Below are 20,522 nucleotides of genomic sequence, written 5' to 3' on the forward strand. Positions count from 1 at the left end.
GCTGTGGCCCGGGTTTTCATGGCCCCGGACTAGGGCTGTGGCCCGGGACGTTTTTAGCGGGGTTTTTTTTAATGGTTTTTTTAGACGGGTTTTTCTTCTTCCGCGGGTCGTAGCGGGTTGGGCCAACTGAGTGACCGGGTTTGGCCCGGGCCAACCCATGGGTCAAAAAAATTTTACCGGTCGGGTAACGGCCCGGGTAAAAAATCGGGTCAAACACACTTTTTTTTTTACAAACTTAAAAAAATTCCCTAAATTTCTTAATTATCGTCTTCTTCCAACAGTGACATGTCAATTCTGTCTTCTGAACACCCCTGAACGCCCTTTTCTACCACTTATCCTACTTTTCATGCTACGAAATTATCGTAGAGCATTTGGCGGCAATATTTTGAGGCCGCAGGCATAGAGAATAACGAGCTTCTCTATGTGACTACTAGATGGCGCCACCGCTCGGGTTGGCCCGCGGACTCGGGGGTTCAACCCGTCGCCCGCCCCGTTAAAAAAAATGCCTCGGTGGGTCGAGTCGGGTTGGGTTTTTTTTCGTTCAGCCCGGGCGGTGGCCCGGGTTTTCATCGCCCGGGCCACAGCCCTACCCCGGACACAGCCCTGGGCCCTGCTCCGGTACACCGTATTAGAGCTATAGAATACTGGTACCGCCACTCATATGGCGAGCCCTTCCATTGCTTTTTTTCTCTGGAAGTGAAGCCTGCTGCTTGCCTGCCCTGTCCCGTAGCTATAAGCGCCACGGCGGGTGTGTGGGGAAATAGGGTATAGGAATAGTATAGGAATGGAGGCAAAAGTGGAGGAGTAGTAAGAGTCGAGATGGATATCTTAGCTCCGATTTTCACTATCGATTGCTAAAATTGGCTTCAACCCAGAGCTATGATGATAGTAGAACCACTGCCTGTAAAATTTTCCTCTCGGAAATTTTTCCTAAAGTTGCAGCCAATATCGCGAATCGAAAGTGGGAAAATGAGCTTAAGTATCGATTTAGACCTAATTGTCAGCGCCAACAGCGGCCATCTACTGAAACTTTGTTAATTTTTTGCTTGCTTGACAGGAAAACGATGACAACACTCGTGGTGGGAATTGTTGTATTTAATAAGACAAAATCATAGACTAAGTTTAAGTATGAATAACTAAATAAAAAGTCCTATTAACACCATAATTCAACGATCAATTCTTATACGCTAGGATGTTCTTTATTTTTTAATAAAAATAGAAAAAACTTAGGTCCTATAGTTTATAAGTTATCGTCACTTTACTTAGGGACTATCGGGCATAAGAGCCCGTGTTAAACCTTTTTGGCGGCACTGTAAATTTTTAAAAATGTAACAACTTCTAAATTATACAACTAGAATGCCATTCGACAGAAAACATTCATATTTGGTGATATGATGTAGCCTATCACAAGGTATAATTTCATGACTTTCTTTTATTTTTAATATTTTAAATTCGGTATTTAATTTATAGTTAAATGAAATTTTTTATTTAAATTCAATATTTTTAATAGTAAATATAATTATTTCTTCGTAGGGTTTTGAACAAGTATTTATTACCTTGATAGTAATAAAGTTCATTAAGAAAATCAATTCTTGCAGTTTGTTCTAGGTTAAAATATAACTTTACTCCACTATGGTTATACATCTATAACTCTGCTTCAACCCCAGAGAAAATTTCCGAGAGGAGTTAACATGGCAGTGGCGCTAGTTACCAGTATTCTATAGCTCTGACCAGAGCTCTGCTCTGAGTCTGACCGTATTTTGGGATGAACAAAATTAAGAGTGGCAACCCTGCCTTGAACCATAACAGTAGCTACAATTCATAAACAGTACAAATGTCTTCGATTTATCGTATGATAAAAAAACTTACTTTTATAAACCGAAAGTTTGCCGTCCTTCGTTATAATTCCCTTAAAAGTCGAAATGAATTTTTGCAGAAATACTGTTGGTGTAATATATCGTGGAAGTTAGCAGGAGTTGCCTTAGGAGCTCTCCTGTTCGAGTTCCATTTACACAATAATAAGTTGTTTGCCACTTCTAAAAGTTTGGATTCATTTCATAATAACTTATTTTATTATTTGGGTCATTATCCATTTTCATTTGATTATTGGATTTTAAGGTGGTGAACTTAATGATGAAAGTCCAAGAAAAAAGTGTAATTTCATTGCTGATGTTGTTGAAAAAGTGGCTCCTGGAGTTGTTTTTATTGAAATCAAATCAAATTTAAGGTTTCATGCAGTTATTAAAATCTAATTTTCTTTTGAATCACATTCAACCAACTTAATACTCACATTAAACAAAATCTAAATTTCACATTATGTTTTGCAGGAATTCTTTTTACAATTTTAGTGCTCCACAGCAGACTGTGTCTCATGGGTCAGGTTTTATTATTGAAGGTGATGGATTAATTGTAACAAATGCACATGTTGTCCTTGGACAACCAAATAGTTCGGTACAGGTAAATCATTATGGATGAAATGATAGAGTAAATACTGTATAAAATTGATGGTGAAGTATTAAACACAATGAGTAGGCAAGGAAAAAATTATGCCCTCAATAATAGGGAAATTTGTATCTTTAGGTTAAGCTTCATGATGGAAGAATGTTCCAAGGGATTATTGAAAATATTGACACAGTAACTGATCTTGCTACTGTGAGAATTCAATGTGTAAGAAAAACAGCAGCATCTGTTAAAGATGATTATCTCACAAAAATAACATCTTATTGGTTCCTGTAGAAAGGATTACCAACTCTGAAGCTTGGTTCCTCATCTACTGTCAGACCAGGAGAATGGGTAGTTGCAGTTGGCAGTCCTTTATCTCTAACAAACACCATCACTGCTGGAGTGGTATCCTCTATTAACAGGTAAATAAAATAGTGTAGCCTATGTTTAAAAAGCTAAAAGGTATAGCCTATAATTCTGTAAATCTCTTTCTAGGGGAAGCTCAGAGCTTGGATTAAATAAAGGAAAAGAAATGGAATATATTCAGACTGATGCATCAATCACTGTAAATTTAGCAATAGTCATTGTTCTTGTATTTTTAAAAACACAATAACATATGGTCTTATTTTCAGTTTGGTAATTCGGGGGGCCCACTCATTAATCTCGACGGAGAAGTAGTTGGTGTCAACGCAATGAAAGTTACTGCAGGCATTTCTTTCGCAATTCCCATCGATCATGTAAAAGATTTTCTCTCCATTCTCAAGAATTGTTCTTCAAATAAAGGAGTAGAAAAAGGTATTATTCTTTATTAATTTTATGTGTTACAAAGATATTTATATCCAAGATCCTCAGTGTTGTATGTGATTATGTTTTTCCATATATTTTTGTTGTTGCTGTTAGAAAATACTGAGAAGGAGTTTAAACGTCGTTATATGGGTGTTACATTGTTGACTCTTACTACCGAACTGATAACCGAACTACAATTGAGGGGTACTGAACTTCCACCTAATGTAAAACATGGTGTGTTGGTATGGAAAGTTGTTCTTGGAAGTCCGGCACATTGGTAAGACTACGCTAAAATTGTATTGTTTTTTTCAAAGATGGATTGATATAAAGATTTTAATATAGGGGAGGACTTCAGCCAGGTGATGTCGTTGTGTCGATAAACGATAAACCTACGATAAATTCTCAGGATATTTACAAAAATCTTGAAGAAAATGAAAGTCAAATTAAAATATCAGTCATCAGGAAACGAGAAAAGATTAATTTCCTTATTTCCTTGGAAGATTGATCAAATTAATCTTTTCTGTTTGATTTGTCATGCAAAGAATAAAATTTTAAAATCAACATGAATTTCAATTCTTTTGTATACTTGCAGCTCCAAGAGTTTTTAGTCTGATTTGAGCTTTTGAGGTAGTGATTGTGAAAAAAATTTTGCCCCGCAAGAAGTTTGAATAATCAAATAAGCATTTTTGGCGGGCACATAGTCATACAAGCACTCAGAGCCATCTACTGTTAACAAAATAACTAAATATTGGCGGTGGAATGGAGGTTGTTTGCAGACGGCTCAGTTTGAAATCTCCGGCGTGAAGTCTCCCAGTTTACTAGTTTGCCTCATGAGATTATCTGTTTAATGTTTGTATCAATTGCACTGCTTTTCAATACAAGAGAAACCATCTCTTTGTGTGACAAGAAAGATGAACAATGATGTGAATAATGAGAAGAATTCTGACAAAGCAGGGTCTGAAAAGAAGTTCATCCAAATTTCTCCTGAGTCCATTCAGCTCATTGCTGATTCAGCTGGGTATCCAAATGTACCATCAATTCTTTCAAAAAGTCTTGCTGAAGATACTTCGTATAGATTGAGGGAATTAATACAGGTATAGATATTTTTCTTCTTTTATCATAACTTATCAATTTCAATTGATTGAATGCTTCTTAGAGCTGCAGTCAGATTTTACGTCACAGCAAACGATCTAAACTAACCAAGGATGATGTTAACCTTGCCCTTCGTTGGAGTGATGTTCCACAAGTTCATGGACCCAATTCTACTCCAGAGGATTTTTTGTATTTACCAGAGTTTGATATTTACAGTTCTTTAGACAGAGTAGTGGAACTCACACAGGAATATCCCATTGAAACAGATGTAGAAGTTTACTCTCCTATGAAATTGACAATCCAGTATCTTGCTTTAGATTCTGAAGACAAACTACAACCAGAGATTTATTTTCAATACTTTGAGAAAATTTCTCAGTCTTTACTTAGCACTTCAGAATATGTTGTTAAGGTGAACAGCAGATTGTGTTCTTACAGGTTTACTTAATGGTATGCTTTATTAACTGAAATTTGTATCAAACTGTAGGTGGCTTTGGCCAACTTGCGTGAGAATCCCAAACTGCAGCCCTTGATGCCTACCCTTTCTGGGTTTTTAAGAAATTTAGTTGGGTTCACCAGTGAAAATTCTCATGTTGTCAGAAGGATTCCCAGAATTTTCAATGCACTGTTGAACAATCCTCATCTTCACATTGGATCAGAGGTAGTCACAACACACAATCCATTAAAATATCTATACTGTTGGAATTTAAAAAAAAAAAAAAAAAAAAAAAAAAAAAAAAAAAACTTTTTTACTTATTCAGCAGGAATGTTTCCTTCAGTTGATACAAGATCTTATTTTGAATCATGGAGGAGAGAAATTAGACGACAGCATCTTCCAGCTGATCTCTAGCATTTTACACATTCTAGCCAAAGTATTTATTTTAATACCTTTAACAAAAGTTCTGAATGCTTAAAATTCTTTGTGATTATTCAGTTGTCAATCGATGGCTCAGTCCAAGACGTTGTTCAAAACTTGAAACGTGTCATTGCTGACGCTGATCGTCACATCAGTGTGCAATGTAGGGCATTGATGGCCTTAAGGTGCCTAAGCAGTAATTATCTGGATATTGCCACTGCGCAACATTGGAATGCCTTATTAAATAAACTTTATGGAATGGCCGAAAGTGACAAGGATGTCCTCTACCTGGAAGATGCTTTAATTGTATTGTTATTTTTAGTGTGCATATCATTTTACAATGTTTATTTATGTTTCTTTTCCACTCTTAAAAAATTTAGAGTGCTGTCATTGATGTCCTGCGCTACAAGATGAGAATATTGGAGGAAACCGCAGACGCAGATAAAAGCAGTTTGATGCCAGAGCAGTTATGGAATAAGGGATGGGAAATTTATCGACTAACCAGTGAACTGATGGGCTCATCGGTACTTCGCATCGGTCATTTTCCATTATCACTTTGCCAGCAAGTTCAGAGAGATCGTGCCGAGAAAGTTGGTGATTCCTGTGATGAACTCTACTGGACTTTAAAGACACGGCATAAGCCTGTACCTCAGTCCAAATGGCGATACAACCTCAACGGAAAACCTCACGATCCGCCAGTACCTATCGATCTCTTTGATGTCTTTGATTATTCTGACAGGAACCCTCTTCGAATGGCTAACATAAATCTCCGTGTCAGAAACTGGAAACAACGACCTGTGCAATTGTTGAAGAAAAAGGTATCGCCCTGCGTTAAAGGATCACCTTCCAACTTTGCCATTTTATCTAATTCAAAGTTCAAATGTTTGTCAAAGTGTTTTCTCGCCAACTCAACGTTGTTTTTCTACAATCCGGTTGATTTAATTTTGTAAAAATGTTCGTTCGGAATTCATCCCGCAAAAAATTGTTACATAGGAAAAAATATGGTTCTCAATGTTTCACGAATATAAAGTGTCGGAATTGTAGGTTATTTCAGCTATGAATTGCGTTGTAAATTAAATTAACATAAACATTTGAGAATAAAAATTCCTCACAGAACAAAACTAATGAAGACAGTGTAGATAAAAATCAATTCCATGGAAAAAGAGTATTTAAGATTAAAATTTGACATTTTCGAAACATGATGTCATAAAATCACGTTACCTCTAATTTTTTAATTAAGCTCGTAGTATTTTTTAAGTAGGCTACAGCCTACAGCTACACTTTTGATAAATTTTTACTTGAATTGAGCAGATCTAGGAATTTTAAAATTTCATATTATTTGCGCCAACAGCATTGTCTCATAACACGTTAAGAAGATTGATGGAATATCCAATGAAAATAAATTAGAATTCAGTTATTAGCTATTAGACTGACAAAAATAATTTATTCTACCTATTTTTTTTTCTTTTGTTCATAACATGAAATTACCAATTTCATCGTTATTTTTTGTTAAAGTAAGCCATCTACCGGCGTAGTATCAACCATCCAACCAGTAGAGAACGAAAAGTGTAAAATTTTCGAAGCATCATGGCCGAAGAGGCACTGGTATAAACAAACTGTTTTGAATGAATTAGATTTGCTTAGAAAATCCATTTTATTAAAAAATTCCTTCTATGTTTTGCACTTCATTATTTCTTCTTTCATTTGGACTCACAATTGTATCCCTCCACCAATTTGCTTGTATTTCACAAGACAACTTCCACTACACAGTCTATTGTTGATTTTCTATTATTTATCAAAGGGGATATTGTAGGGATATATCTACATTAAATATTCTTAGCAACATATTTTGATCTTCTTCTCTCTTATAGATGACAAATAATTCTGTTTTAATGGGTGTCTTTAAAATTTTTTTCTACAATTTAGGAAGTCCGCCAGCTTGAAATTCTTTGCAAGAATCTTTATGAATCTACTAATGCTTCTGAAAGAGCAGATGCTGAGAAGGCTTTGGTTGGATTTCAGGTCTGTAGCAACCATGCTTCAACTAAGGTTTTCTTTCACTTTATAAATGAAATGTGCTAATCTTTCCCTCTTTAACAAAATTAGAATTCACCAACTAGCCTCAATAAATGTCAGTTACTTCTTGAACGAGGAGACTCCTCCTACAGCCAATTGCTAGCTGCAACAACACTCACAAGGCTATGTTCCAGACCATCACCTGTTTTGACTTTACAACAACGGTTGGATATAAGGAATTACATTTTGAGTTACTTGATGGCCAGACCAAAGCTAGCTCCTTTCGTCACACAAGCACTCATTACCCTCTATGCTCGCATTACTAAACTTGGCTGGTTTGAGTTTTCCCCTGACAAGGAAAATGATTATGTGTTTCGGAATGTCATTGGTGATGTTTCCCAATTTTTACAGGTAAACATAATTCAATCTTAAAAATTATTCCATTTTAATTTTTTTTTTTTTTTTTTTTCAGAGCTCTGTAGTGGAACATGCTGGGATTGGGGTTCAATTGCTATGGCAGTTGGTATCAGAAATGAACCAACTGAGTGAATCTGATGCTACACTGACATTAACCAAGCACCGGAAAATCGCATCTAGTTTTCGCGATGTTCATTTATATGAAATCTTTCAACTCAGCTGTACTCTTTTGCGAAACACATTAGAAAATTTCCGAAACATGAATTTTGAGGATCAAGGACAAGTGAGTTCTTTTTTCACATGTACACCCTACATCATCTTTAATTAATTTTTTTTCTTTTTAACTTAACTTAGCATAATTTGTTAAACCAATTGCTGCGCTTGGCCCATAATTGCCTCACCTACGATTTCATTGGCACTTCCACTGACGAATCGTCGGACGATTTGACCACTGTTCAAATGCCCACTCAATGGCGGCCCGCTCTACTTGATCCAGCAACACTTCAGCTCTTTTTTGATTTGTACGATGCTCTGCCTTCATCTCTTTCACCAATGGTATTCATCTTAAACCAATTTATTCATTCTGAAGCTAGAACCATTATTTTGGTTTTCTAGGCTTTATCGTGTCTCGTACAAATGGCTGCCGTCCGTCGATCTTTATTTGATAATGCCGAAAGAGCCAAATTCTTGAACCATGTTGTGACGGGAGTTAAACGAATTTTGCAGCAAAATGCACAGGCAAGAATTTTTCATTGTTTAATTGTCATTAACAATTTAATTGAGTCTTGTATGTTATTTAGAGCTTGAGCGAACCTAATAATTATCATGAATTCTGTCGTCTGTTAGCCCGACTTAAGACTAACTATCAACTTGGAGAATTAGTCATGGTTGATCACTATAGGGATGTAATTCAGCTAATAGCAAAATTCACGGTGGAAAGTTTACAGGTTCGTGTGTTTCTTTAAATTTATTACACGTAAATTTTAAGCGACGATTTCTCTCTGATCTAGATGTGGCAATTTGCACCCAATTCAGTACATTATTTGCTGTCACTTTGGCAACGAATGGTTGCTTCAGTACCATACGTAAAAGGTAACATTAAATTTGAATTGAAATTTGAATAAATTGATGGACGTTTTCCCTTGAATAGCAACCGAACCGCATTACCTTGAGACCTACACGCCTGAAGTGACCTCAGCGTATGTTCAGTCGCGACTTGAAGCAGTTGCCATGGTTATGAGGGAAGGTCTAGAAGATCCACTCGATGATATGGGTCTCGTGCAACAGCAGCTTGAACAAATAAGTGTCATTATGCGAATGGATTATGCCAAGACATGCTCTTTGCTCATTAGCCTCTTCGAACAATCCGCGCAGTCATTCCAAGAACTTGTCAGGTCCCCTATTGCGACTACTGTGGATTTGGCCATACAGGAAGGTTTGTTAGGATTCAAGAATTTTCAGTTTAATTGAGATATTGTCTGAATAACACACGCTTTTTTGTGTAGGTCGATTAACGTGGCTAGTTTACATAATCGGTGCTGCCATTGGCGGTCGCGTGTCCTTCACTTCGAGTGATGAACATGATTCGATGGATGGAGAATTAGTTTGCCGGTTTGTTGATTTTGTTTTCAGACTTGAGACTTTTGTCTTGATTTACATCAAATTTTGTATTGCAGCGTTTTACAGTTGATGAACTTGACCGATAGTCGATTGCAAGTTACTGGTGGATGTGAAAAATTGGAATTAGCTATGCTTTCCTTCTTTGAACAGTTCCGCAAGATTTACGTTGGCGATCAAGTAATCCTGCTGTCGGAAAAAAAACAAAAAATAATGAGCATAAAATTTTATTTTTAATTACTTTGTCCTAGGTACAGATGACGTCAAAAGTCTATAGAGGGCTTTCCGATGTATTAGGTCTTCGCGACGAGTCTATGGTCTTGAGTGTGTTTGTGCGAAAGATTATTACGAATTTGAAATATTGGAGTCATCGGGAACCTATAGTAGCCAAAACTCTCTTGCTTCTTAATGAACTATGCGTTGGTTACAGCAGTGTACGTAAGCTGGTTAAACTTGAAGAGATCCAGTTCATTTTACAAAACCACACGGTAGTACAAGTTATCCTTCCCGGTTAACTTCTTTCGCTTACTATTGCTCTTCTTTTTTCAGAGTGAACATTTTCCATTCCTGGGTCCAAACGTTGACGTTAGCGAAATGAAGTGTCGAACAACATTTTATACATCGATGGGCCGCTTATTATTGGTGGATTTGGGTGAAGACGAAGATCGTTTTGAGCAGTTCATGTTACCGTTAGCCAGTAATATTTATTCATTAATATACAATCTGTGCATTTTCTTTAAATTTAACTCGTTTTCCTATAGGTGCATTTGATTCCCTAGGAGCTCTATTGACACAGGCGGACTCCCCCATGTTTAGTCAAGTCGAGGAGGCGCAAAAATGTGTTATTGGATTGGCTAGAGATCTGCGAGGCCTGGCATTCGCCTTTAATACCAAGCAATCTTACATGATGCTCTTTGATTGGTTATATCCTGATTATGCGGCTGTGTATCTCAGAGCATTGCAGCTGTGGTACCATCAGCCACAGGTAGAAAATTGCAAAGTTGCTTTTTGATTCATTATCTAATTCTGTAAATTTTGCAAATCCGAACAGGTGACAAGTCCATTGCTGAAGCTTTTTGCCGAGTTGGTGCAAAATCGGAGTCAACGGTTGCAATTTGATTCCACTTCCCCGAACGGTGTCCTACTATTCCGTGAGGCCTCAAAAGTTCTCTGCTCATACGGTATAAAATTTTTTTTTTTTTTTGGGGGGGGGGGGGGGGATTTCGATCGAGCTAAATTAATTGCGGTTTCATTCCTTCATTTAGGTGGTCGAATTTTGAGTGTTGAAGTGCCCAAAGAACAAATTTACGCTGCAAAATTTAAAGGCATCTCAGTGTGTTTTTCTCTGCTTAAGGTGAACAATAATTTATTCTGTCTCACAAAAGAAACTTTTTTTTTCTAACGTATGTAAACCTGCATTACAGGCAGCTTTGTGTGGCGGATATGTTAACTTCGGAGTCTTCCGTCTCTATGGCGATACTGCCCTAGACGACGCTCTTGGCACTTTCGTCAAAATGCTCATGTCTATACCACAAAGTGATCTCTTAGTAAGTAAAGTCCCTATTGGTTTAACATTACAGTATCTAAATATTACTTCTGTAAATAGGCTTATCCAAAGTTGAGTCAGACCTACTATGTGTTGTTGGAGTGTCTTGCTCAAGATCACATGGTGTTTCTCAGCTCGTTAGAGCCGCATGTTTTCCTATACATTCTCTCGACTGTCCAAGAAGGCCTCACTGCACTAGGTATATTTGAACAGTAAATATTTTAATGAATGGTAATCGAACTCAATGTAACGAGAAAATTCCACCAATAGATACCATGATCTGCACGGGCTGCTGCAATACGCTAGATCATATCGTAACCTACGTCTTTCGCCAGTTGACGGCTAAAGGCAAAAAGGCTCGAAAGGTTGTAGAACAGCAGCAGGGTGCGCAACTCATTCGCTTGATGGAAATCCGACCAGAACTACTGCAACAGATGCTGAGTTGTATCTTGAACATCGTTATGTTTGAAGAATGCCGAAATCAGTATTCCATGTCCCGTCCTTTGCTTGGCCTCATTTTGTTGAACGAAGACTATTTTGGCCAATTGCGTCAATCCATCATTCGCAGTCAGCCAGTCGACAAGCAGAGCCTTATGGCTCAGTGGTTCGACAACTTGATGGACGGAATCGAGAGGAATGTCACCGCCAAAAACCGAGACAGGTAAACTTGTAAATTTTGTTTCCTTTTAAAAGTTATTATTCTATATTTCTTCATTCAACAAATTTCAGATTTACGCAAAACCTATCACTCTTCCGGCGAGATGTTAACGAATCGCTGAAAGGACCAGTGAATAACCCATTGATATCCAACAACGACATGATGACTTAGCAAACCTCATTCAATCGAACTTCTTGTTCCTTCGCGGATGACGTTCGTTTATTATCTTTTTCATCAATTAGTGAAGAGTCCACACCAAGTTATCATCATGGAATGTTTCACAGGCGTATCAGTGTTGCATGAAAGTATTGAACCCACTTTCGTATGCTCCACCTTTTTGTTGTTTTTTGCTTGCAACAAGGCTAATTTTGTATCACATCCACCCAAGTCACTTTTTTTTTGCTTTACTTTCTGTGTAACCAAGATGAGGAAATGAGTCGACAGTGATGTATGGAGTAAAAATGTGAATTCTGAAAAAAAAGCATCCAAATTCTGAAAAAGTGTAATCATTTTCAATGTCAAATTAGTATGACTGATGAAGGAGCTTGGATGAAAGAGGAATTCATTAACATTGAGGAGGGATGGTTTTAAGTTCAGCAGCAAGTTCATCAAAAGAAGTTTGATAGTCAGGATGTTCTTTGATAAGCACCATCAAAGATGTTCGCTTCAGTCCCAGAGAATGACCAAGTTCAAGTCTTGATGGAGTGTAGATGTAAGGAATATTCTTTTCTTCACACACTGCAGGCATGTGGCACATAATATCTACAGGAGTAACATCACCAGCAAAAATGACCAACCTGAAAAAAGAAAAATAATTTGTCAACACATTAAGAATATCACAAGATTTTGTTTTTTGTATTTACCCTTTTTCACCTAGTCGAATTCTTCTCTGTACATCCTTGAGGCCGTTTCTCACATATCCCTTGTGTGGGGCAGCTAGAAGCAAGAAAAATATTTGAACTTACTGAATGAAAATATAACCAAAAAATTAACTAACCTTTCTTAAGAAGTTTATAGATCCGTTTAGTGAGCTTCCTGCTAGCCATTGGTTTAGCAATGATGCTGACATGATTCATCAACTCATCATAGCTACTCTTGTCTGATTTTCCCTCGACCTGTGATGTTTCCATGGCATCGGTTTCTTCTTCCTTGATAACCTGCTTTGATTTCTTGGCCATTTTTCTTTTTGTTTTAAATTTAAACTGTTAACTTAAATGCAGTAGCTACGGTAGTATGAACACGTGTGGTTTTCAAGCTCGTCGATTTTTTAGCCCTAGCTCTTGACTTTCGCGTCGTCTGGATTTAGACGTTGCCAATAGCTCGTAGCATCAACTTGTAAACTGAAACCTTGACATTTATAATAAAAAACTAAAAAATACTGCCGATAATAATACTTTTCATAGTTTCTTATTGACAAATAATTTATAGCAAACTTAAAATTGGGTAAATTTTGACAAATTGGTTGACCAATATCAAATCGATTTCGTAGCCTACTTGTAATTATTTCGATATCGAAATCACGGAATCCACGACCCATGTGCTGGTGTGAAGCGGTGTTCTGAGAAAGTGTTTTACGTGAGCAACTCGTGTAATTTTTATAAACCCTTTTTTTCGTCCACGACAAAGATTCCCACTTGTTTTTTATAGTGAGGTAATTATCTATTTGTCTTTCTTGTTTAAGAGCAAATGAAGAATTTCATATTGAGAGAAAGCTGTCGTCGCCATGTTTTTCGATGTGACCACGTCTGTCATAGACAAATTCCTATTTTTCTGTCATGCCGACCGTCTATAAAGACCACCTTAACAAACTATACCTTTTCATTTACACTTTAATTGGTTTACTCAGGTTTCATCTATTTGCTGCTTTCCTATAGCCCCTAAACCAGTGTCATGGAGGAGAACTCTGCAGATAGGAATGTTGAGATCTGGAAGATCAAAAAACTCATCAAAAGCTTGGAACTTGCAAGAGGGTAATTTGCCTCATGAGATAACATGTCTGAGAATTATGGCAGTAATTGACAGGGCATGTCAAGCTGTTGCTTAACAACTGCTCAACAAGTGAATAAAGTTTAATGAAACACTTTCTTCTTTAGAAATGGTACAAGCATGATTTCGCTCATCATCCCTCCTAAAGATCAGATTGCTCGGATCAGCAAAATGTTGGCTGATGAATTCGGTACTGCCTCCAATATTAAATCTCGAGTAAACAGGCTCTCTGTCCTGGGTGCCATCACATCTGTCCAACAGAGATTAAAACTGTATGCCAAAGGTATGTGTTATTATTTATGCTCGTTTCTTGATTAACCTTAATAATTTTCTTTGATTTGCCAGTACCCCCTAATGGTTTGGTCATATATTGTGGAACAATTGTCACAGAAGAGGGTAAAGAGAAGAAAGTGAACATTGATTTTGAGCCTTTCAAGCCCATCAATACATCACTTTATTTGTGTGACAACAAGGTATGGTTTTTTTTTTTGTTATTTTTAAGGTTTTCAAAGATAAATCATGAGTGAATTCAGTTCCATACAGAAGCCTTGACAGCATTGTTAGCTGACGATAACAAATTTGGTTTCATTATTATGGATGGTAACGGGGCGTTGTTTGGAACACTCCAAGGAAACACGAGAGAAGTTTTACATAAATTTACTGTCGAATTACCCAAAAAGCACGGTAAGCATCATTTCTAATTATTGGTGCTATTTTATTGGTGAATTCTATAATTTCATGTGACGCTGTTTATGTAGGACGTGGTGGTCAGTCTGCCTTGCGTTTCGCCCGTTTACGTATGGAAAAGCGACACAATTACGTCCGTAAAGTGGCCGAGGTAGCCACTCAAATGTTCATATCCAACGATAAGGTGACGGCTGCAGGCCTCATCTTAGCAGGAAGTGCTGACTTCAAGACGGAGCTCTCTCAATCGGATATGTTCGATCCGGTAAGCAAGCAGTTATTACATTTCATAAACCGAAATCATCTGGACTTTAATCTCTGACTAGAATCTCGTATTTCAGTTCCATGATTGGTATTACCTTTCTCATTCCCGCTAGTTGTAACTGGTTTCTTTCTTTTGATAGAGATTGCAAGTCAAAATTATCAAGATGGTCGACATCTCTTACGGTGGTGAAAACGGCTTCAACCAGGCAATCGAGCTTGCAGCAGAGAGTCTTGCCAATGTGAAGTTTATCCAGGAAAAGAAGCTGATTGGTTAGTTGTTTGTTTTTTATTATTAAATTACCTTTTATGTGTTAACCTAACGGTGGTGTTATGTTTCTGCTCCCGTAGGTCGATACTTTGATGAAATCAGCCAGGATACGGGCAAGTACTGCTTTGGTGTCGACGATACGCTGAAAGCACTGGAACTTGGCGCTGTTGAAATTCTCATTTGTTGGGAGAATTTGGACATTATGCGCTACATGCTCAAGATTCCCGGTACGGAAGCGACCAAAGTTCTGCACTTAACGCCCGAACAGCAAAAAGACAACACGCATTTCACGGACAAGGATGTAATTAACTATTTGTTATTTATAATTATTTTAGAAAATGTCTTAACATGGAATTTTATTATCATTAGAGCGGTACCGAAATGGAATTGATAGAAAGTCAGCCGCTACTGGAGTGGCTGGCAAACAATTATAAATCGTTTGGTGCGACGCTTGAAATCATCACCGATAAATCCCAAGAAGGCTCCCAGTTCGTCAGAGGGTTTGGTGGCATTGGAGGTCAGACTTTTGAATTGCACTACCCTTTACATGATCCTGTTTATTAATATTCTTTTCTTTGAATGAAACAGGCATTTTACGCTACAAGGTGGATATGCAAAGTTTACAAGGCGACGGCCCCCTGGACGATCAAGTCTACGATTTGGACGATTATTAAGACACCCTCTAGGATTATCATCAACGGTTTCGGACCATTTATCACGCATCCAACGGATAAAATAAAGTTTTTTTCCCTGCATATGACACCCGTCGATTGCGTTCAGCTGTTACTTTTTTCTTTCCAACTTGAACGCTGCAACGAACTTGTTTTTCCTGTTCAATCGGAGCGGGAAAAATGTGGAAGAAATCATCAAGAGTGCATCAATTCCTCTTCTATTTTTTTTTCTTTTCTATTTTTACATTGGACTGGAGGGGAAATCTTAGGTGAAATTATGCGATTGTCATATTTTTTTTTTGAAATTTTTTTTTCTCGGTAGGGAAATATGAATTGACTACCGCAATTTCAAGAACTTTATATGAAATGAATTTATGTTTGCTGGTTTATTCACACACAAACACAAGCGGGGATCGTCTTTCATCGTTCCTCGTCGAGTGACGTCTGGGTTTTCCTACCTAGAATCTGAAACAAGTCACTTCGATAAAACAAAAATGAAAAATTAATGGGGGGACGCTCGTGTTTCAATTCTCCATCCATAGTTTTCTTTTGCTGCATCAACACTTGCGTATTTTTTAACTATTCCTTTCAAGAAAAACAAACAAACAAAATCTTCTTCACTGAACATTGTTCATACTTTTTTTTTGTCATTCTGTCGTTTTGAGTTTGTGGAACACGAGTTTTGTCGAAAGATTTACCTCCGTGAAATACACACTTGCCGACACGTGGTGTTGGTTTGAGTTGGAATTTGATTGTCCTGGTTTAAAATTTTTTTTTTGTTCCAGTACCTTCATTTCGAACGGAAGTTTTGAACTTGTCAAATTTATTTAGTGTCGTGATGAGGTGGTGGCTGGGCAGTAGAAAGTTTTGAGGTAAATGACTTAATAATTTCTTCTTTTCTTTTGTTAAGTGAACGACACTTTTTGGGAACACAAAAATTTGGGAAGAAGAAAAATGAAAAACAGATCGGTGTCGGTAGGCCTTGATGAATTTCTAGTAAAACCCACATTTGCCTATAAGAAAATTATGTGTCCAACTTTCTCTTTTTCCAGAAGAAAAAAATACCAAATGAAAGTTTCTTGGTCATGTTTACTCAATTAGACTGTAACTTCCAATTTCGTGGCATTGGCGAGAGATATGAAACGTTAAGACGGAGCTCACGCGCCTGGAAAAAGAAAAGAAAATTGGTAATCAGGGACGTTTGAATACAAAAACAAAACAAAATCGTATTTGGGGCATGAAATTTTCGCCCTTATTTTCGCCCGTCGCTGATGCGCCGCTCGGCGCCGTGTATATTAAGCTTATTATTTCCACGCGTATTCAAAATATGCAAATCAGTTGATGTCAAGTCCATTAAAAACTCATTTGGACTGTTATTCACGTTTGCCGTACGGATTATTTCAGGGCATCAGAAAAGATTTAAACTGTATTCGCCGGAGAAATGAGCCCCAAATTTAACTGTTAACAATAGCGGCGGCGGCTGACGTTATTATTTTTGTTACATTTTCTCACTCGTTTATGGCCTCCCATCTCTTTCCGTCGGAGGTGCGAGCTGCTGGGCATCACAAAACAAAGTGCAAAGCGACAAGCGAACAACATCAAGGGAATCTCCAACAAATATTTGATTACCCGCCACACACACCACTATAGTCATAGAATCCGGGTGGGTAGAAGAAAAAATCGATCGGGCGCTGCTGCTGCTGGAATAACTTGACGGCACTAAAGGGATCGCAATAAACAAGAAGAAAATGGGTTCATATACGACTTGATTCATTTTGAACGGAGAAACAAACTACATATACACGCTTATATTCCCTCCTTCTATCGCTGGATGTTTTTTCTTGTATCCATCCCCTTCCAGTCAACAGGTCGGTCGATAAATGCAAAAAAATAAAAATAAATCCTGCGGATGCGCTTCGTTAAAAAGGTCAAATTGCTTTTTTCCCCGATGTCAAGTTGGAAATATAAATTTTTTTCTAGCGGCTGCGCCTCTTTCAGTTTGCAACAATTGGATTATATACCATTGCGGCCACTCCCACCACCTCCTCCTTGCTCGAAAGGTATACAATTTATTCAAATCTGTGAATAATTTTCCTTTGATTAACGACCGGTTGTATACACACAGAACGTCTGGCTGCATAATTTTCAAATATTCTACCGGGTGGTAGAAGAACACAGCAGCATAGGGCAGCCTTTATAATGTCTGGTTTACAGAGTCCTATATTACACGGAAGAAGAAGCCTTTGGAAATGAATGTATTTTCTACACAGACGAGCGATGTGCTGAGCGTGTGTGTATACTGTTTTCAGCTTTGAATTCGCTTCTTGTTCTTACACATATAGGTACTTTTTCTTCTTCTTCTCTCTCTCTATGTTGTGTGTTTCCTCCTCCTCCCGTGGAAAGCTGCTGATCGATAAAACTTGACTGGGTTCCAGCCACCAAGCCTTTAACATTGTCCGCGTTTGGCTGCCCTGGCTGGACTGGAGAGTCTGTCTGTCCTATGTGAATATATATAATACACAAGGAAAAATATAAAAGAAATATACTACCACCGAATAACACATAGACCGGTCGATAAATAGATGTCTAAAGTATATATATCTATTGTGTGTAGTATAGTCAGTACGTCTTAGACACAAGCCGCCATTTGGCTAATCTCCAAGAATAAAAGTTGAAAATTTTATTCACCCTCCCCTCCTGCTTCTCTATTCCATTTTGCACAATACGTTTTTGTGTCTGAATAACTTCAAAGGCCCGCGCCGCATATAGGAAAGAAGAAAACGTACTACGTAACGTTATTTACTATAATGATAAATAAAATGCCGATAAAAGAGCTAGTTCAAATATGGCCAAGTTTGATGTGTTCATTTCTCTCGTGAGCCTTTAGTACACTATTTATTCAAAAGTTCAATATAATACAAGAGTCTTCCAAAAAAGCCTCATATATACGATCCTAGAGTACACACAGCAGAGGATCAACTCGGGTTGGTTTCTCCTTGAATTATGTATCATACCACCGGGGGGTTACACACTCGACAGATAGAAATCCGAGTGATTTTTGTGCTGCTGCAGTTTCGACTGTATAGTATATATAGGTTTCACTAGTGTATGTAGTGTATACGTAATAGAGACTAGAGTATATCCTCTCTTATTTTTTCCCCCGTCTCCTGTGTCGCACATCTTCACGCGGACGCCTAGCATATCAACAGCCGAATAATAAAAAAGCCGACTTCTTCTTTTTTCTAGCCGGGATATTTATATACTCATGGACTAGAATATTCAAGGAGGGACGAGCCCACGTAATATTGATCATCATAGAAAGGAGAAGTGAAAGGGACCCTTTTTCTTCTTCTTCTTTTTCAACAGTTGATGTAGTAGTGCCATCACGGAGATAGTCGGGGGCGGAAATCTTTTCAAAAAGATGGACGATGCTCAAGAATATCATAACCTCGAGTATTACTGTTACAGAATAATGCTATAACGATTTGTTCATTGCATTCTTCGTATATATACCTACACCAATTGATGTTAGGAAGTACTCCAGCAGTCTACATCTAATCCAATATCGCATTTCTAAAGGGAGAGAGAGAGAGAGAGAGAGAAATAAATTAAATTATGAAGCAGTCGAAACAATGGACATCTAAAACTACGGTATGTGTCGTTTTCGTCGGGTATATAGTCCTTTGAGATTGATGAGATCCAGACGAACTGGAATCCAACATCGCCAATACACAGTTTCATCATGCAGCAAATCCCTCAGCTGATGTGGGCAGCATAGCAACCGTCCAGGAGAAAAACGATGGAGAGATATAATAATAAAAAGAGCTAGACAGTAGAGCACAGTACATATTCGCGTCATCCATAGCGAGGGAGCTCTAGCACAGTATTTTACGGGCTGTGAAAGACGTTTTCGCTTGTTGTTGTGGACTCCTGGTGGTATGTTCCTGCACGGATCCCCTGGCTGATCTTTCTCCGGCTTCGCGCGACGCCGGCAACGCGCTGGGGCAGTCAAGCGCAACTATTCCGGCCCGAGAGTCCTGCTAAGTGCAGCTCGACTTTTAACCAAAAGACTTATAATGCCACTGTTTTAGTGCTGCTGTCCAGTCTAAGAGAAAAGAAGAAGCAACACAACACAAACTTGCAGTTTATAAATCCAATCGAAGAATAAAAATAAAACAATTTCAGTTTTCACTTTTTGTTTTTGCCTGTCAAAAGATATTTTTAAAAAATCAATGGAGCTCCTGGGCTCGTAAATCAAATGTCAGTCGCACTTTTTATAACCACGAAGATAACAAATTTATTGTGCATAGGAGGTATAGAGTGAAGTAGAGTGTAGCTAAAGCTACCTGCGTGTTGTACTGTACCGTATAGACAAACACACACACACACACACGACAGGTTATCATTATGTCAAAAGATTAGAGTGGCTCCGTCATTACGGTATTTATCGCCATGGAAGAATCTTGTTTTTATGACATCGGGCGTAAATTGATGGGCGACTAGACCCTCAAATTACAGCGTGTTTCCTTCGGACACGTAACGATGATCTAAAAGGTGTTGAGTATTTAAAAATTCAAAAGTCCCGCTGAAACCCGGAAAGTCGACTAATCCTAGAGTCTCGAATTCACCCGTCATTAATTCAAAAAATGACGCAACGGGAATCGATCTAAATGCTATAAAATTTTCAATTATTTTTCCTTTCAAAACATCAGAACTTGATTTGCGTAACAGGGCGGATCCCGTTTCAAATGATGGCCGCCGTGCCGTAACTTTCGCATTACGTGTGAGACAGGGAACGACGTGGATTTTTAATAAGTGAATCAATTTCTCGGAAGTACGACAACGACAAAACAAAACAAAAAGTGAAGAAATCAAACGATGGGACTGATAACGATCCACGTGACGTGTCATGGAAATCATTATTCACGCCAGATGATCTGCCACCGAAGACACTACGACTGTTAGACTCCCCCGATATCTTACAGGCTTTATTATATTATTATTAGACTGATCTTCTGAAACAGGTGGCGCCAAGATCGATAAAGCTCACCGTCGAAAATTGAAACGTCGTGCAGTCATTTTTGTCGGGAGTCTACAAGAAAAAAGGAATTACCTAATCTTGAGCTGGCTGCTGGCTGGCTGAGGTGACGTCTGCATCGCGGCCACCTAGCGGTCAACTAAAGAACTAGGTGCTAAGACCGCCTGAAGCGCCAAAAGGCAAT

The 20,522-nt window shown here is 38.1% G+C and overlaps 5 protein-coding genes and 1 long non-coding RNA gene across 8 annotated transcripts; 4 read left to right on the top strand and 2 right to left on the bottom strand.

Annotated features, from left to right (window-relative positions):
- The first annotated feature begins 1,784 nt into the window (after positions 1 to 1,784).
- LOC124335797 (serine protease HTRA2, mitochondrial-like) lies at positions 1,785 to 3,789 on the top strand. The gene is made up of 9 exons (XM_046789256.1): positions 1,785 to 2,042; positions 2,119 to 2,227; positions 2,328 to 2,457; positions 2,581 to 2,667; positions 2,737 to 2,864; positions 2,938 to 3,007; positions 3,075 to 3,237; positions 3,343 to 3,505; positions 3,571 to 3,789. Exons 1-9 carry the CDS (start codon positions 1,835 to 1,837, stop codon positions 3,731 to 3,733), a joined length of 1,221 nt encoding a protein of 406 aa, XP_046645212.1. The 5' UTR covers positions 1,785 to 1,834; the 3' UTR covers positions 3,734 to 3,789.
- A 131-nt stretch (positions 3,790 to 3,920) lies between these two features.
- LOC124335796 (TAF6-like RNA polymerase II p300/CBP-associated factor-associated factor 65 kDa subunit 6L) lies at positions 3,921 to 6,298 on the top strand. Of its 2 annotated transcripts, none has more exons than XM_046789255.1 (6): positions 3,921 to 4,322; positions 4,385 to 4,729; positions 4,805 to 4,978; positions 5,082 to 5,189; positions 5,252 to 5,479; positions 5,554 to 6,298. In XM_046789255.1, the coding sequence occupies exons 1-6, from the start codon at positions 4,140 to 4,142 to the stop codon at positions 6,121 to 6,123; spliced, it is 1,608 nt and encodes a 535-aa protein (XP_046645211.1). In that variant the 5' UTR covers positions 3,921 to 4,139; the 3' UTR covers positions 6,124 to 6,298. The 2 variants fall into 2 exon arrangements, with proteins under 2 accessions (XP_046645211.1, XP_046645210.1); XM_046789254.1 differs by having other exon boundaries at positions 3,953 to 4,322; positions 5,079 to 5,189.
- Positions 6,299 to 6,689: 391 nt separating this feature from the next.
- Positions 6,690 to 11,805, top strand: LOC124337873 (exportin-7-like). 2 transcript variants are annotated; one of them, XM_046791886.1, is made up of 20 exons: positions 6,690 to 6,778; positions 7,100 to 7,195; positions 7,280 to 7,600; positions 7,662 to 7,889; positions 7,961 to 8,161; positions 8,222 to 8,344; positions 8,407 to 8,553; positions 8,617 to 8,698; positions 8,757 to 9,041; positions 9,112 to 9,217; positions 9,283 to 9,403; positions 9,475 to 9,711; positions 9,773 to 9,920; positions 9,985 to 10,208; positions 10,275 to 10,404; positions 10,489 to 10,577; positions 10,648 to 10,770; positions 10,830 to 10,968; positions 11,040 to 11,430; positions 11,499 to 11,805. In XM_046791886.1, exons 1-20 carry the CDS (start codon positions 6,761 to 6,763, stop codon positions 11,596 to 11,598), a joined length of 3,309 nt encoding a protein of 1,102 aa, XP_046647842.1. In that variant the 5' UTR covers positions 6,690 to 6,760; the 3' UTR covers positions 11,599 to 11,805. The 2 variants fall into 2 exon arrangements, with proteins under 2 accessions (XP_046647842.1, XP_046647843.1); XM_046791887.1 differs by having other exon boundaries at positions 9,481 to 9,711.
- A 108-nt stretch (positions 11,806 to 11,913) lies between these two features.
- Positions 11,914 to 12,730, bottom strand: LOC124337875 (H/ACA ribonucleoprotein complex subunit 2-like protein). Its single transcript, XM_046791889.1, has 3 exons — positions 12,425 to 12,730; positions 12,291 to 12,363; positions 11,914 to 12,224 (listed from the first exon to the last, which is right to left on the bottom strand). Exons 1-3 carry the CDS (start codon positions 12,603 to 12,605, stop codon positions 11,993 to 11,995), a joined length of 486 nt encoding a protein of 161 aa, XP_046647845.1. The 5' UTR covers positions 12,606 to 12,730; the 3' UTR covers positions 11,914 to 11,992.
- A 199-nt stretch (positions 12,731 to 12,929) lies between these two features.
- On the top strand, positions 12,930 to 16,052 carry LOC124337874 (eukaryotic peptide chain release factor subunit 1). The gene is made up of 10 exons (XM_046791888.1): positions 12,930 to 13,078; positions 13,274 to 13,397; positions 13,521 to 13,696; positions 13,759 to 13,886; positions 13,947 to 14,097; positions 14,172 to 14,362; positions 14,502 to 14,631; positions 14,710 to 14,930; positions 14,999 to 15,146; positions 15,218 to 16,052. Exons 2-10 carry the CDS (start codon positions 13,318 to 13,320, stop codon positions 15,301 to 15,303), a joined length of 1,311 nt encoding a protein of 436 aa, XP_046647844.1. The 5' UTR covers positions 12,930 to 13,078; positions 13,274 to 13,317; the 3' UTR covers positions 15,304 to 16,052.
- Positions 16,053 to 18,645: 2,593 nt separating this feature from the next.
- LOC124337869 lies at positions 18,646 to 20,486 on the bottom strand. Its single transcript, XR_006917548.1, has 3 exons — positions 20,414 to 20,486; positions 18,951 to 19,405; positions 18,646 to 18,873 (listed from the first exon to the last, which is right to left on the bottom strand). It is a non-coding gene; the product is annotated as an uncharacterized LOC124337869 (long non-coding RNA).
- Positions 20,487 to 20,522: the final 36 nt, after the last annotated feature.

The sequence above is a fragment of the Daphnia pulicaria genome, chromosome 4 (assembly GCF_021234035.1).
Source record: "Daphnia pulicaria isolate SC F1-1A chromosome 4, SC_F0-13Bv2, whole genome shotgun sequence".
Taxonomy (NCBI): Eukaryota; Metazoa; Arthropoda; class Branchiopoda; order Diplostraca; family Daphniidae; genus Daphnia; species Daphnia pulicaria.

Coding starts and splice junctions, on each gene's coding strand:
- LOC124335797 (XM_046789256.1), top strand. CDS start 1,835: ATGTCTTCGATTTATCGTATGATAAAAAAACTTACTTTTATAAACCGA. Junction 2,458..2,580: donor AACCAAATAGTTCGGTACAG/GTAAATCATTAT, acceptor TTGTATCTTTAG/GTTAAGCTTCATGATGGAAG. Junction 2,668..2,736: donor CTACTGTGAGAATTCAATGT/GTAAGAAAAACA, acceptor TGGTTCCTGTAG/AAAGGATTACCAACTCTGAA.
- LOC124337873 (XM_046791886.1), top strand. Junction 9,042..9,111: donor GGATTTGGCCATACAGGAAG/GTTTGTTAGGAT, acceptor TTTTTTGTGTAG/GTCGATTAACGTGGCTAGTT. Junction 9,921..9,984: donor GTTCATGTTACCGTTAGCCA/GTAATATTTATT, acceptor GTTTTCCTATAG/GTGCATTTGATTCCCTAGGA.
- LOC124337875 (XM_046791889.1), bottom strand. CDS start 12,605: ATGGCCAAGAAATCAAAGCAGGTTATCAAGGAAGAAGAAACCGATGCC. Junction 12,364..12,424: donor CTATAAACTTCTTAAGAAAG/GTTAGTTAATTT, acceptor TCTTGCTTCTAG/CTGCCCCACACAAGGGATAT. Junction 12,225..12,290: donor ATTCGACTAGGTGAAAAAGG/GTAAATACAAAA, acceptor TTCTTTTTTCAG/GTTGGTCATTTTTGCTGGTG.
- LOC124337874 (XM_046791888.1), top strand. CDS start 13,318: ATGGAGGAGAACTCTGCAGATAGGAATGTTGAGATCTGGAAGATCAAA. Junction 14,098..14,171: donor CGAATTACCCAAAAAGCACG/GTAAGCATCATT, acceptor CTGTTTATGTAG/GACGTGGTGGTCAGTCTGCC. Junction 14,363..14,501: donor AATCGGATATGTTCGATCCG/GTAAGCAAGCAG, acceptor TTCTTTTGATAG/AGATTGCAAGTCAAAATTAT.
- LOC124335796 (XM_046789254.1), top strand. CDS start 4,140: ATGAACAATGATGTGAATAATGAGAAGAATTCTGACAAAGCAGGGTCT. Junction 5,190..5,251: donor TTTTACACATTCTAGCCAAA/GTATTTATTTTA, acceptor GTGATTATTCAG/TTGTCAATCGATGGCTCAGT. Junction 5,480..5,553: donor ACCTGGAAGATGCTTTAATT/GTATTGTTATTT, acceptor TAAAAAATTTAG/AGTGCTGTCATTGATGTCCT.